A 15113-nucleotide genomic window follows, 5' to 3' on the forward strand; every position below is an offset into this window, starting at 1 on the left:
GCGGGCGCGCCGGGGCCGCGGGCGCGGAGGAGGAGGAGGAAGGCTCTGGCCACCGTCGGGGCTCTGCTGCCGTGGAGATTGCATTGTCGGCTGCCACCTGGTTGTGTGCTACCATTCTACACGCGGGGCCAGCCGGAGGGGTGGGCCATAGCGTCCGGGGGTGCGCTGATGGGGGAGACAGAGGCAGTGAGCGAGTGCGGCTGGGCAGGTAACGGGCCGCAAGGCACTGGGAAAGGGTAGGGCTCTAAGGGGCTGAGGTAAGTTCCAAATCTGCGCGGCTCCCTTGAGCCTCAGCAGGCTCTTCAATAAAATGGGCTTCCCATCGGCGGAACACTTTCAGGCGGGTGGTGGCTCAGCGAGGGCAGAGCCCAGGCTCCAGGTTGCACGGGGTTTGGGTCGCAGCAGGGGGCGGGGATGGGTGCCCAGGAGAAGCCTGCTCGACTCTGGCCACCAGGCCCACGGCTCGCCGCCTGCTGGCCAGGACGGGGATCGGCGCCTCGTTCCGTAGATTTGGGCAAAGGCAGGAGGAAAACCACGCTGCGGGTAGGTACCCTGCGGGCCGAGGGCGGTCTGGGTGGGGCCGGCGGGGGCTGGGGGCGTGGTGGCGGCGACCCCGCCAGGCAGCCTCCGCGGCCGGCCAGTTGGCGGGCCTCCCAGCTGTGCTCCTTTCCTCCCCTCCCCTCCCCCTCTCCCTCTTCGCCCAGTGGCCGGCTCACCTGGCGGCGGGGCGCGGGGCGCCGCGGGCGGGGCGGCGGGGGGGCTCCGGGGCGGCTCTCGCGCATGCTCCGGGGCGAGGAGCCGTGCTGCTGCCACGGCCGCAGCTCGCTCTGCTCCGCGCCGGGCAGGGGACCCATCCTTTTAACAGAGCTAAGGAGGCGGGGCAGGTTGTGGCAGGAGGTCCCGCCCCTCCTGGCTCCACCCCCCTAGAGGCCCGTCCCCCCGCGCCGCTTTCGGTTTCTCTTTCATCGGTGGCGCCGGCGGAGTTGATGCGGGCCGGCCGAAACTCTGACCCGACTTCTCCGAACACGCCGGAGCCTTCCGAGCAGAGCCTCGGCTGCCCCGCAAATCCGGCCTAGCCTTGCACCTGGGCTAGGACTCCTCCACTGCGGATCTGTGGCCCGTCCCTGAGCCTTCAGCCACTTCTGGGCCGCCGCCTTCAGACCTGGCGCACCTACTTTTGCCCCCACTACCCGTTTAAAGCGTTAAAAAGCAAAGATATCACCTTGAGGACTAAGGTGCACCTGGCTTAAGCCATGGTATTATCAATCGCCTCATATGCATGTGAAAGCTGGACAGTGAATACGGAAGACCGTAGAAGAATTGACGCCTTTGAATTACGGTGTTGGCAAAGAATATTGAATATACCGTGGACTGCCAGAAGAACGAACAAATCTGTCTTGGAAGAAGTACAGCCGGAATGCTCCTTAGAAGCTCGGATGGCGGGACTTGTTTCACTTACTTTGGACGCGTTATCAGGAGGGACCGGTCCCTGGGGAAGGATATCAGGTTTGGTAGAGTAGAGGGTCAGCAAAATAGAGGAAGATCCTCAGTGAGATGGATTGACACAGTGGCAACGATTGTGAGGATGGCACAGGACTGGGCACTGTTTTGTCCTGGTGTACATGGGATCGCTATGAGTTGGAACTAACAACACCTGACAACCCCCACGACCCCCGTCCCAGACGTCTAGAGCCAGCGGCCCTAGGATGCTCTGGACTGACCCTGAGACTCCTCTCTACCCCCTGCAGGTGTCTTAGTTCCCATCCTGGCAGATCCCTTCCCTCTATTCCCCGCCAGCCAGATCCTTCTGGGAAGCCCCGGGAGTGTCCCCGACCCTGGTAGCTGACCCCTAGGTCCCCTCCAAAGACCCTATGGCCTGAAGGATCCCCACCTCAGTCCCTCGTGGGCTGCGGCCCCGGGCTTCTCTGGACTGCCCCGCCTTCGCCCCAGTCCCGGAGCCTCGGGCGGCTGCACCCCTCCCGGCCAGCTGCCGCGCCAGTCTTGGTTTGGGCTTCCCAGGAAGCGGCGGCCTGACCACAGGCTTTGGAGGAACACTTTGGCGGCAGGCGCGAGTTCCTCGGAAACCGGGCGGGGCCGGGTCCACCGCAGCCTCGGCCTGCGCTCCCTGCGCTCTCACTACGCGGCAGCTGAATATACTGAAGCCGGCGGAGGCGCTGTGATTGCTGTGGCTGAGACTGGGCGTTGTGACCCAGCTAACACTGGCCCCATTTTTATTTTGGGTAGAGGATCAGCTGGGAAGCCCCAAACATACTGCAAGGCTTTGTAGTCTATTGAAAAAAAAAAAAAAAGGTTCATTCTCAGATGTGATGATTCCGTAAACTGACTTCGAGCTTTCTAGCCATTCTGAACCCTACCTCCTCCCACCACAAATAGCCTAGAGTCCAAGGCCACGCTGGCCACCTTCTCCATTCCACTCCTGCTTCTCGATGGAGCATCTGCTCCTTCCCCGCTCCGCCGCCCCTCTTGGAATGGTGGGGGCTTGGTAACCGCTGGCTGAGAAGCCTCGCCTCCCCGGGATTTGTGCTCGTCCTGCGCTCCTCCCCCACCGTTTGTAAGTCGCTTATCAAGGCTGTCATGTGTACGTTTGTGTGTGATCTTGTCTGTTGAGCAGGAGCAGGGGACGGGAGCTCCCGCACTGGGGCTTGGGCCATGGAGTAGGCGCCTGGTTGATGGATTTTTGCAAGAAAGAAAGAAAACAAATGAGAATTGGGGCTTGCCGGGTGGAGAGGCCCGGAGTGCGGTGGGGTCACAGAAGACGCACCAGGCTTGGGGCTCCTGGTTGGCCTGGCGCTGGCACACACTGCCCTCTACAGACCTTTCTGAGCAGCAGCTGCCTTCTCTCCGGGAAACCTTGATCCCAGATCCTTTCCTGCCTGTGGGTTTCCCTTCGTGGTCCCAGAGTGCCTCAGTTTCCCCAGGCAAGAGGGTGGCCCAGAACCAGCCTGGCTTAGGGCCCCATTGGGTCCATGAATTCCTTTGTGGCAGGGGCTAGTGGTAGTCAGGGGTCGGCTGTCCTCGGTCGTGTGTGTGCATGTGTGTGCGGGGTGGGGGGATGGCTGTGGGGAGGTGCAGAGCCATGCCAGGGGTGGTCATTCCAGAGGTGTTGATTGAGCACCTGCTGGGGACCCCTAGAGGGACAAGAAAGATAACATCATCTGGGGAATCTGTGGCCTACTGAGAAAGAGCACGCGTTAAGTGGTGAAGGCAGGAGAGGAAAGGTAGGGTTAGGGTTTATGTGTGAGTGTGTCAGGATGGGCCTCTGAAGGTGGCCTGGGGTGTCTGAGTGTGCCTGCGCAGGTGTGGCTGTGAGTTAGTCTGTGTGTGCGTGCGTGTGTGAAGATGTATAAAATATAACATAGTGATTAAAAGCTGGATTTTGAAGCTAGACTACCTGGGTTCTAATTCCAGCTCTGCAACTTTCTAGCCATGTGGCCTTGGGCATGTAATTAGCCTCTCTTGCCTCAGTTTCTTCATCTGTGAAATGAGGATAATAATAGTGCCTCCCTCCTAACGTCATGGGATTATATGAGTGTTTATCGGTCCAGTGCTTAGAATAGTCCTCGGGGCCCAGTGAGCGTTCATTAGGTGTCTGCTGCTGTTGCTATTGCTGTTCTCATCTGTGAGTACCTGCAGGTGTGGCAGCTGACTGCTGCCCCGACACGTGGCTGCATCCCTTGTGTCCGTTTTAGAAGGAGCACAGGCCAGAGAAGGCATGGCAGAGGAGAAAGAGGAGAGTTTCTAGATGTTGGCGGGGTGGCTGGGAGCAGCACCCCTCCTCTCTCAAGCTGGGGTGGATGGTCCAGGCCCAGACGAGGCAGCTGGGCTGGACTGGCTCCTGCATAACTTGTCCTCCAGCCAACATGTCTCCTTGGCAGGCCTCTGGGCAGAGGAAAGTCCTATAAATAACTGATGGCCCTTGTGCACCCCACCCCCATTGGCGGCCTACAGGGCTGCTTGGGAGAGCCATCCCCCCTGCCCCCACACTGGAACCTCCCTCTCTAGGCCTCCCCCTTGCTGCCACGCTCCTACCTACCCTCTTCCTTCCTTTCTTCATTTAATGACCCTGTGATACATAGGAGCCCTCGTGGCGCAGTGGTTAAAAGCTCAGGCTACTAACCAAAAAGTTGGCAGTTCAAATCTACCAGCCACTCCTTGGAAACCCTATGGGGCAGTTCTGCTCTGACCTATAGGGTCACTATGAGTCGGAATTGACTCAACAGCAAAGGGTTTGTTTGTTTGTTTGGGATGCATTGGCTTAAACTGACTGTGTACTGAATGCTTTATAGTCGTTAGAACATTGGATTGGCGCAGCAATCCAATCTACCCATTTTACAGATAGGGAAACTGAGGATGTCCCCGACCCCCCAGAAGCACATAGATCAGAAGGGGCAAAGGTAGGAGTCATACCCAGAATAAGTCTTCACCGTTGTCTACTGTGCTGGAATGCCCCTTTCTCCCCATTCCGCATGGTCTGCCACCTTGCTCTGTCTCCAGAAGAGCAGTCGATGCCCAAGGAATCAGTGCTCCATCTGTATCCTGAGCTGGCCTGGGGAGGAGGGAGACCTTTGGGCCCTTTGTGGCTTTGGGCCCCTCTGAGCCTTAGTTACCTCACCTGTACGATGGGCCTGGCCGCCTCTCCCACCGTGACCAGGTCCTTGTTGTGAAACCTAGGGTGAGTCAGGCCCTCACCGCCAGTAGTGACAGTTATACAGCTTTGGTTTCATTTTCTGAAGTCCAGAGGTCAAAACGAAACCCAATCCAAATGCCAGGAAGGAAAAAGAAATGTGCTGATTGACAGGCATCTGCTCCTGCGCCCTTCTCCCTGGAGGGCTGGGCCCTGGGCTTTTGGGAAGCCAGGCATCGTGGAAGCCCTTGGGAGCACAGACTCCACAGTGAGACCAAACCAGGTCCAGACTCCAGGTCTGCAGCTTCCCAGCTGTGTGACCTTGGACAAGCAACTTGTCCTCTTTGGGCCTCACGTGCCCCATCTATGAAATGGGCTCTGGGGGTTTTGTACCTCACAGAGCAGTGATGCATGCCAAGTGCAAAGCGGAATGACTTCTGAGCCCAGGGCAGGTGGGACAGCCCTGTGTGCACAGCTTGCCCGGCCACAGGCAGACGGGGCACCTCCCCTGCTTGGCAGGCCCTGGCAGCCCAGAAGTGAGGGGCCCAGCCAGCAGTCCAGATCCTGACCCAGAGCTTGGGTTTTTCACTTTCTCTTTCCTGCTCTGGCAGCATCCTGCTGGGAAAAGCAGCCCCCGGTCAGGGTCGGAGCTCCTCATCCTGAAACTGCCCTCTGTCCCAGTGCCCCTCAGCGCTCCTTGTCTTCCAGCACGTGGGACGGCTGAGTTCCATGGGAGGCAGTGCCCTGGGGAGCCTCAAGCTGTGGGACTAAGCGTGGATTCTGTGTTAAGCTGGCCTAGGTTTAAGTCTCTGAGGCTTTATAAGTGTGTGTCCTGGGGCAAGCTTCTTAGCTTCCTTGTGCCTCAGTTTCTTCATTTATAAGATGGGGTAATAACATATTTAGTTCACTTCTTCAGCATTTAATCTGTAGGTGTTTACTGAATGCCTGCTGCCTGCCAGGCACTGTGGGCAGACATGCGGGAGACAGACAATGAATTCACAGGGTCGTTTCAGATCATGACAGGTGCTGTGGAAGTAAACAGGGAGAAAGGGTGTGACTAGGGGAGTGGGGGGGGGAGTGCTTTAGATAAGGCAGTCAGGGAAAGCTTTTGGAGGTGGTGACTGTGGAGTTGAGGCCCAAAGAATGGGAGGAGCTTGCCTTTCTAAAAGGGGCATGAAGAAGACCCCAGGTAGAGAGAGCAGCCAGTGCAAAGGCCCTGTGGCAGGGCTGGATTGGCATGCTTGAGGGTCAGAAAGGAGTGGGTGTAGTTAATGTAGGATGCAAAGTGGTGAGTTTAGAGGTGAGACATAGGGGTTGGCAGGGGCCGATCAGGCAGGGCCTTGTTGGGTGGTGGGAGGTGTTGGGATTGTTCCCTGAGTACAAGCCAGGGAGGCATGATGTGATTGGGTGTGTAAGAGCCTCTCGCTGCTGACCAGCAGAGACCTCGAGACACCTCATGACTGACTGACACTCCCCCCGCCACCGCCCGGGTGTCACCACACTAGTCCTTGAAATGGGTGCAAACACAGTCCCTCAGGAAAGCTGGGAAGTTCCTGCTTTGTAGGAGACAGCACTTCATGGGGAGTCCAAGGCCTGAGTTCTGGGGTCACCCTCACTCCCTGGGAGACCCTGGAAAACGGCACATTTGATGAGCCCTTGCTCTGGGCCAAGTGATGGTTTTTGGCTATTATCTTGGTAATCGTTCTCATGGCTCTGTGAGGGGAGAGTTATCTCAGGGAGTTGGCGGAACTTGCAATTGCAGAGCCCTGGGGCTTGGCTGAACCTGGCTTGGAGGCCTCTGTCCAGAGAGGCTGCTTTGTTGCATGAGATAGAACCAGGTTGCACCCCATTCTGTCAGCTGAAAGATTCCTTGCATGGTTTGGTGTGTTGCGGGTGGTAATGGGGGGCACTCAGATCCAAGAACAGAGGGGGCTGAAAGGCCCGAGAGTGATGATCTGAGCCAGTAGCTGGACTCCAAAGAAATGACTGGCAGAGCCTGTGGTGTAGCAGTCCTTGGGAGACTTATGCCCGTGATGGGAAGAAAGGAAAGATGAAAACAAGATTGTGTGAAGTCACGCTTCGCTGGCCTCCAGAAAGCAGTCACTAGTATTGATGTTAACAACTCCCAGACGGGTAGGGCAGGACAGTGGATTCAGGAGAGCACCAGTGTGAGTCCAGACACGCCTGGTTCCAGCCCAGCTCCCCAGCCCACGCCCCGCCAGCTGGGTGGCTTCAGGGGCGTTGACTTAATCTGAGTGGCCCAAAGAACTGTCACAAAGCCCAAGCAGGGCCAACCCAGCCGTTTCCCTCCCAGTCTCACGGCCTGCTGAGTCCACGTTTACGTGCTATTGTAATAAGCTGATTCGGTTCCCAGCCAGCAGACCCCAGTCTCTTAAGCGGCAAACTAGGTGGCAGCCACTAGTAACCAGAAGCCACAGCAGTTACCTTTGGCAGCTGCCTTAGAGGGGAGAAAAGAATTTCCAAAAGCCGTGAAGATAAACACACCAACTAGCATACAGCCGAAAAAAAAACAAACCATTGCCGTCGAGTTAGTTCTGACTCCTAGCGACCCTAGAGGACAGAGGAGAACTACCCCATAGGGTTTCCAAGGCTGTCATCTTTATGGAAGCAGACTGCCACATCTTTCTCCCACAGAGCAGCTGGTGGGTTTGAACCACCAACCTTTCGGTTAACAACTGAGTGCTTAACCACTGCACCACCAGGGCTCCTTTTAGCATACAGCAGGTAGGGACGTTCAGAGTAGGCGGAGGATGACGTCTCGCCTCAGTAGCCCCTCACTGTGGTAAAGCTGTTGAGAATGACTGAGACCGTGACAGAAGGTTGCACCTGGCCCAGTTCTGACTGTGTGAGGAAGTGTCTCGCTCCAGGGCAGGCAGATGGCAGCAGATGTGGCCATGACATGGAACGCCCATGTCTGCGGGTGCAAGAAGAGGCACCCAGCTAAGCCTGCAGGGTCTAGCGTAGGCTCTGGGAGGAGGGGATCCTTGACCTGAGTTTCGAAGGACAAGTGGGACTTAGCCAAAGAGGGAGAAGGGAGACCGCTGGCAAAGAACATGACACATGCAAAGGCTGGAAACAGAGGCTTGGGAGTCGAGTGGCAGAGTTACTGGAGAGGAGGCTGAAGGTACACAAGAGGACCCCAAAAGCCCCTAAAGGTTTATAGGAGGAGGCCGGCTAGGGGAAGGAGCAGCTTGGTGTGGCTTCTCCCTGCCCTGGGGCAAGGAGTCCCTAGCAGAGAGCCTTCTGGGTCACCTTGCCCCAGACCAGCAAGCCCTGAAAATGGCTCATGTCACCGGCGCCAGAAAGAAGATAACACTTTGCTATCACAGAATTTACATTCAGGGTACCTGCACTGTCTCTTTTTAGCTGCAACAGAGCTTTGCTGAGTACCTGCTAGAGACCTTCATTGATGCTCATTCCTCTTTTCTCTTTAATTATTTTGCATTGTCTCCGATAAAATAATTAAGGGTCCCCCCAGCCACCAGCTCAGTCTGTGTCCTTCCAGATTTTTATTTGTGTACTTGAACCTGTTGTCATCGAGTCGATCCCGACTCATGGTAACCCCATGTATGTCAATGGCTGATTTTTCTTCCAAAGCACCTCTGGGTAGACTCAAACCTCCAGCCTTTTGGTTAGAAGGCAAGCGTGTTTGCACCGATGTATTTTTGCCCATAAAAATATAATGTTTCTTTGTGTAGGGTTTTTTTCCCTCTATAGATGGTATAGCTTTCTGCATCTAGCCCTTTCCACCGACAGTGTGCCTGGCCACCTGTCTTTGTTATTAGCACGTGCAGATCAACCTCATTCTTTTTAACAACCGCGTGCTTTTCCCTCATGTGAACCTCCTACGTTCATTTAGCCATCCCCTGTTGATGGACACATAGGTTGTTTCTGTTTCTTTGCTCTTGCAAACAGTGTGGCCCTGAAATCCTTGTACATCCCCTGTACATGTGTGAGAAGCAGTTTGAGCATGTAATGTTAATGACACTGTCCAGTTGCCTGCAGCACACCATGTGTGTGTACTTGGTGGTGACATTTGACAGTATCCATTCCCATGCCCTTGCCAATACTTACCGTCAAACCTTTCCTGATTTTGCCCATTTGATGGGTATACGAGCAGTATCTCATTGTTGCTTTAATACCTGCTCATTCTTTCATTTATTCAACACTTATTTATTGAGCTCCTACTGTGTGCCAGGCCCCGGGCTAAGTACCGGAGCTACAGTGATCAGAACAACATGGCCCCTTTGTCCTCTCCACAAAGGAGAGGTGGGTGTCTCCTTCCCATTTGGCAAATATGGCTTAGAGAGGTTAAGAGACAGGCCTAGGGTCCCCCAGCAAGGAATTGAATCTGGACCTGTGTGGTTACGGAGTTTGTGGCATTTTTCCTCCTGAATCGTACCTCAGATGGACATCTCAACCCAGGGTCTGTGCCCTCTTCCTGCTGCCCCCACCCAGGACTACTGGGTCCCCTTGGTGACAGCCCCCCAGGCGGGTGACGGGAAGCCCTACCACAGGCCAGGCTGTGTTTGAGTGTTTCCCAGACCTCACTTCACCCTCAATGCCCCGTTTCAATTAAATCTCTCTTCTGGAGAGGCAAGATAGGTCGCCTTTAGAATCCGCTTACCCTCTCCGTGGCTGAATTTACCATCTATTTCTTTATTTCCTGAACTTGGGTTTCCAGCTGGCCTGCCCCCAGCCTGCTGCCGCCCCACCCTAAACCAAGCAAGTGAAAGAATGAGTCTGTGGTTTGATTGTTTTTCTTCTCGTCACCTTGTGTCAGGCAGGCCTGAAGGTGCTTGCTTGTGTGCGTGTTTCTGTTGGGGGGGGTGGAGAGGGTGTATATTTGCGAGTCCACAGGTGAACATAAGTCTGTCTGAGTGGGTTTGAATGGCTATTTCTTTGTATTTTGTGTGACCGGGTATCTGAGTGTGTTCATGCTTCTTCTCAAGTGTTGACTTCAGCAAAACATGGGGTTATGGATGGGTCCATAAACCACACACATAACCCGGTCCATCTGCTTCCCAGTTCACTTCTTCTCTCTGCGAAGCACACACACATCTCTATAATAAGAGGAGTGGGGAGGCGCCTGGTGAGTCAAAGTCCCTGTCCTCATCCTCTGACCTTCTGCCTCCACCACATCTCTCAAAACATGCTGCAGTGTGACTGACTGTCAGGGCACAGTGTGGCCTTTCATGTTGAATACGGGACCAGGAGGTCCTGGGCAAAGTCTGAATCCATCACACACCTGCCCACAGGGAGACCTTGATCAAGTCATTCCACCCCTGAGTCTCAGCTTCTTCATCTGTAAAGTGGGAGCAATAGTGAAATAAAGCAGTTGAAAACATTTATGTCCCAGTATGTGGCATACTGTAGGTGCTCAATACACCCACTCCTTACTTATCAATATGGTTAAGTTCCAAAGACCAGATTGTTATGTGAAAATCGGCATTACATGAAAATGGAGGATGAACCCATCAGATCACAAAATGGAAGATGACTACATCATTATGTAAATGCATTTCAGGTGGAGGCTCATGGCAGACAAGTTGTGGGGCAAAGAGGAGCGGCCCCAGGACAGGCAGCGAATGCGTCGCCGAACCGAGCTGGGTCCCAGCACCCGTGGCCCCGCCATGGACGACCTTGGTGAGTGAGTGGGAGGCTGAGAGAGGAAGCAGCAGGGGTGCGTGGCCCTGGGCCAAGCGGGCACAAGCAGGCGGCTGGGACCACAGGATCCCACCACCTGGGTCTCCGTAGAGCCGGCATTCATTACTGCCGGACGTATATCATTAATGCACAAAATAGTCGAATAGATTTTTTGCTGGTGTCGTAAATGCGAGGTGTGGGCTAACAAGATAGTCGATAAGTGAGGAGTAGGTGTAGATGGTAATTTCCTGGACTGCCTGGGCCCCTCCTCAGCCCTCTCAGGAGGTGCATGGTAACAACCTGAACTGGGTGCATTTCCTGGCTGTAGGGAGGGGTAAAGGGACCAAGGGAAAGGGGACTGACGTTGTACTGAGGCCCTCGGCTGGATGCTTACATGTGCGTTTTCTCAGTGAGCCCCCACAGTGACCCGTCAAGGTAGGCACTGTTATCCCTCAAGGAGACTGGGGCGCAGAGAGGGGAAGTGACTTGCTTAGGGCCACTCAGCTGAGATATGAAAGAGGATTTTCTACTCCACACCACTGCCTGGGGCGGGCTCCAAAGTGCTGCAGAAGTCAGATTTCTTCCAGGCCTTCCCCCAAGGCTCCCCTGAGCAATGTCTTAGTCCCTTTCCCCTCCACGTGGTCGCCATCTCCCATCTCCACCTGCTGGACCCCAATCCTTCAGCCCAAGACCCAAATGAAACAAGAGAGGAAATAACTGTGACCTGGGCGCCTTCACACACATCAGCTGCCGAGCCCTTTATTACCCCATGAGATGGATGAGGCAAGTTGAGTCTTGGGGTAGACCTGACTAGTCCAAGGTGCCCCAGCGAAGGAGTGCGGGAGCCAGTGCGAACTTGAGTCAGTCCCTAAAGCCCAGACTGGTGGAGTTTGAAGGTCAGAAGCTAATGTACTCGGACCCTGACCATTCCCTGATCATTTTATCTGGCAGCCAATGATCCTTAAAAAAAAAAAAAAAAAAAATCCAGCACTTTATATGCCTTAACAGCAAATGTCTTTGCTGTTTTCTAAGCTGCTATAACAGAAATACCACAGGTGGGTGGCTGTAACACACAGAAGTTGATTCTCTCAGTTTAGGAGGCTAAGTCTGAAATCAGGGCAATGGCTCTAGGGAAATGCATCTCTGTTGGCTCTGGGGGAAGGTCCTTGTTCTTTTGCTCATTGGTGGTCTTCACGTGTAGCCCTGGTGGCACCCTGGTGGCACAGTAGTTAAGAGCTGTGGCTGTTAACCAAAGCTCAGCAGTTGGCATCCATCAGCTGCTCCTTGGAAACCCTATGGGGCAGTTCTACTCTGTCCTATAGAGTTGCTATGAGTTGGAATCAACTTGACGGCAACGAGTTTGGTTATTGATTTTGATCTTCATGTGGCATGGTGCCTATCTTCACCCATCTCTGCTTGCTCCTCTGTGCTAAACACCCCCTACACTGATATGGCTTCTTTAACATAACAAAGACAACCCATGGTTATAATCCCATTTGAAAATGGGTTGTCTTTGTTATGTTAACCACCGGTATGGATTAGGATTTACAACACATTTTGGGGGGACATAATTCAATGTGTTAAGTGTCATCTAGTCCCGTGTGCAAAGCACACAAAGACGACACTTAACACATTATGATCCTGTTGCACCCTCCCAGCCAGCTAGCACGAGCGCCCCACCTCACAGATGAGAAAGCTGAGGTGTGTTTGTGATTAATTTGTTAGTGTACACCCCTGTCTCCTAACTCACTGGGAAGCTCACTTTGGCTTCCCTCCAGGGCCTGAGCCCAGTGCCCGGGCAAGGTGATGCTCAGTAATTGTTTGCTGAAGGAGGAATGAGGAAGGCCGGGCTCTGGACATAATCTTGGACGGAATTTGCTCCCTCCGGCCCATCTGTCTTGGCACCTTTCCAGTGCCACTCCCCTGGTCCGTGGCCTGCTAACGGTTCTTCCTCCTGCCCCTTCCTGTCCCCTACAACCCAATGTCCACACAGCAGCCAATACCATCCTTAAAAATACACACTAGATCATGTCACTCCCAAGTGGTTTCTCATCACACCCAGATTGTCCAAGCTCCTCCCCTCCGTGTGATCTGGCCCCTGCCTCTTGCACCCTGTGTCCTATACCGCCTACCCTGTTCCCGCTACTCTGGTCATCTCCTGGAACACCTTAAGCTCTTTTCCTCCTCAGCGCTTTTGCACATGCTGATCCTTCTGTCTGGGACATTCTACCCTTAGCTGTCCACAGGGCCTTGCCAGACCTCCCTTCCCAACCCTGCCCAGAGTTGCTCTGCACTCCATCAGCCTGCTCCCTCGCTAGGACTTATCCTGACCTATGAGCCTTGTGTTTGAGTTTATTGTGTTTTTTCTCTGGACTGCAAGCTCCATGAGGGCAGGGTCCTGTGTGTCCTTTTTACGTCTGTCCCCAGAGCCGAGCACAGCTCTGAGAACACACTTGGCCTCTTAAAGGTTTGTGGAAATAACAGCTTTAATATAGGTACTAATTTTGCAGAGGGACTAAGTGAGGCTCAGAGAGGTTGATCACCAGGCCAAGGTCACACCGCAAGGAAACTGATCCTGGGCTGCAAAATGCACATTCCTGACCCCTCTTCCTGCCTTCTCTAGGAACAGAAGCTGCAGCCATGCCCTTGGGCTTGCTCCTGAATGTGGACCACATATATAGCATATGGGCATCCTATTTGTATGTGCACATGTGTGTCTGTGTGTGTATGTATGCAGATGGGAGCATTTGGGCAAAGAGGACCCCACACAAGCAGTGTTGCCTGTCCACTTCAAAGTCTTCTTGGTGTCTCCATCCACCCCTCCCCATTCATTCCTGTCCGTGCGCTGGCATTGAATACTTACACTTTTCATGAGGTCCTATCACTAGGCATGTCCCTTCCCCTTAAGTAACCTGTGCTTCCTGTGCTTCCAAACTGGGCCCCTAAATACATGACACCTTTATTAGTGAAATCACAATGCTGACACAGAAGAAAGGTGAGTCATCCAGTGTACAAGCTTTAATCAACGTTGCATAGAAATCACCGTAGTAACATGTTCCTGCGATAAGATTGACTTCTAGCATTCCACGTGTGGTGGCATTTCTCGTTTGGATGAAACTGACACAGGAACAGGCCGGGGGGCTGCCATTTCATCAGTTGTATTTCCGCCCTAAGGGATGGGAATGGGAAAGGGTCCTTTTATAGCTGAGTGCTTCATGAAGTTACTTAACCCTGTCCTTTGGGTCTTGGAGTGCTCATTTGTAATCGAATTTGGGACATGGGAGGAAGTTTAAGACTATCCTCAAGGTCCTTTTGACCTATGTTAATCCATCCATTTATCCATCTGTTTGTCCCATTCATCATCCAGCCATCCATTAGTTCACTCATTCCATCCATTTATCCAACATTCAGCTATATCCCATCTAATCCAGTCCACGCAAGCCTCTCTTCTCATCCAGTTACAACCAGCTATACAACTGCATGTCCAGTTCACCATCCATCCAATCAACCAACCACATCCTTCCAACTATATCCAATTAATCATCCATTCGGCCATTTACCCAACCAACTAATTTGTCTAGCCAACCTACATCAAATCCAATTCATTTTTCCATCCATCCATCCAATCCAACTTCCTACTCATCCAACTAATGCATCTTATCCATCCACCCAAGCAACCATCTTCCCCTTCTATAATCCATCTACCTAACCGTTTTCCAATAAATTTTTCTACCCAGTCATCCCCCAGCCGCTCATCCACCCATCCATACTTCCATCTAGCTAATGTGCCATCTGTCCATCCTACCATCCTCCAAGTGATCCATCCAGTTTATCTGAAGAACCAGTCCCTCAACGCATCAGGCATTCAACTGTCCCACTGCCATTGTTCCTCTTCCCCCTGTTCGCCCTTGCCTGGTTCCTCTGTGACCTGGCTTTGAGGCAGAGCCTTCACCTCACCCCCATCAAGGCCCAGCTGGGCTGCTCCCCTCATCTGTCGGGCCCTGTGGCCCTTCCCCACCTGCATGAAGGCCTGAGCTCCGCCTCTTGGTTTTGTATGCCCGCCGGTTCCTCTTGACCTTCCTTTTGTTCACTTTTCCTCCCAGAGTCTTTCTGTTCTTGGAGTAGCTGCTGCCAGGAGCAGTGGACCGCATGGCAGAGTGGTGGGAGTACACAGTCTGTTTGGGGTGCCTTGGTGGCAGGCCAGGGTTTGGCCTCTGGCTTTGGTGGCCCAGGCTGCGGTGGGTGGGAGGCCTCTGGCTTTGGTGGCCCAGGCTGCGGTGGGTGGGAGGCCTCTGGCTTTGGTGGCCCAGGCTGCAGTGGGTGGGTGGACTCTGGCTGGAGCTCCGGCTCCGGCTGCAACTCTGGCTCCGACGGCAGTTGTGGCTGCAGCCTTGACAGTGGTGGCTGCAGCTGCACGGGCTGCACATGTGGCTTTGGGACCTAGAGTTGCTGTGGGGCTGGGGTTGGGTGATGGGAAGGCTCTGCGTCTTGGTGTCCATGGGAGGCCACACTTGGCAGGGCAAAGGCCTCCTCCTCCTCCTCTGCCAGCAGGCCCAGCTTTACAGGGGCCCTGTAGTCCCCGGTTTTATAGTCGGGGCTGATTGTGATGGCACAGGCCACAGAGGGTGCAACAGATGGGGCCTGGCCAGGCAAAGCCCCCTGCCCCTTACCCCCACCCCCAGGGCGGGGCAGCTCTCAGAGGCACCGTCGGTAGTCCCATCTGTTGGTTAAGGGTAGAGGTCTCCACCGCAGACCTGCTCCTTCCTCACGGTCAGATGGGCTCTCGCCTCTCCCGGTCCTG

General features: G+C 54.2%; 2 protein-coding genes across 2 annotated transcripts in view; both read right to left on the minus strand.

Moving 5' to 3' along the window:
* Window positions 1–573, minus strand: part of SOCS1 (suppressor of cytokine signaling 1) — a 2493-nt gene extending 1920 nt beyond the window's left edge. Inside the window, exon 1 of the mRNA XM_004373254.3 lies at window positions 3–573. Coding sequence (XP_004373311.1) covers window positions 3–115 — 113 coding nt within the window. The 5' untranslated portion in view covers window positions 116–573. The remainder of the gene's footprint in view (window positions 1–2) is intronic.
* A 13701-nt stretch (window positions 574–14274) lies between these two features.
* TNP2 (transition protein 2) lies at window positions 14275–14811 on the minus strand. Its single transcript, XM_023728319.1, has one exon. It carries the CDS (start codon window positions 14809–14811, stop codon window positions 14275–14277), a length of 537 nt encoding a protein of 178 aa, XP_023584087.1.
* Between the last annotated feature and the right edge of the window lie 302 nt (window positions 14812–15113).

The sequence above is a fragment of the Trichechus manatus genome, unplaced genomic scaffold (genome assembly GCF_000243295.1).
Source record: "Trichechus manatus latirostris isolate Lorelei unplaced genomic scaffold, TriManLat1.0 scaffold00024, whole genome shotgun sequence".
In the NCBI taxonomy this organism is placed as follows: Eukaryota; Metazoa; Chordata; class Mammalia; order Sirenia; family Trichechidae; genus Trichechus; species Trichechus manatus.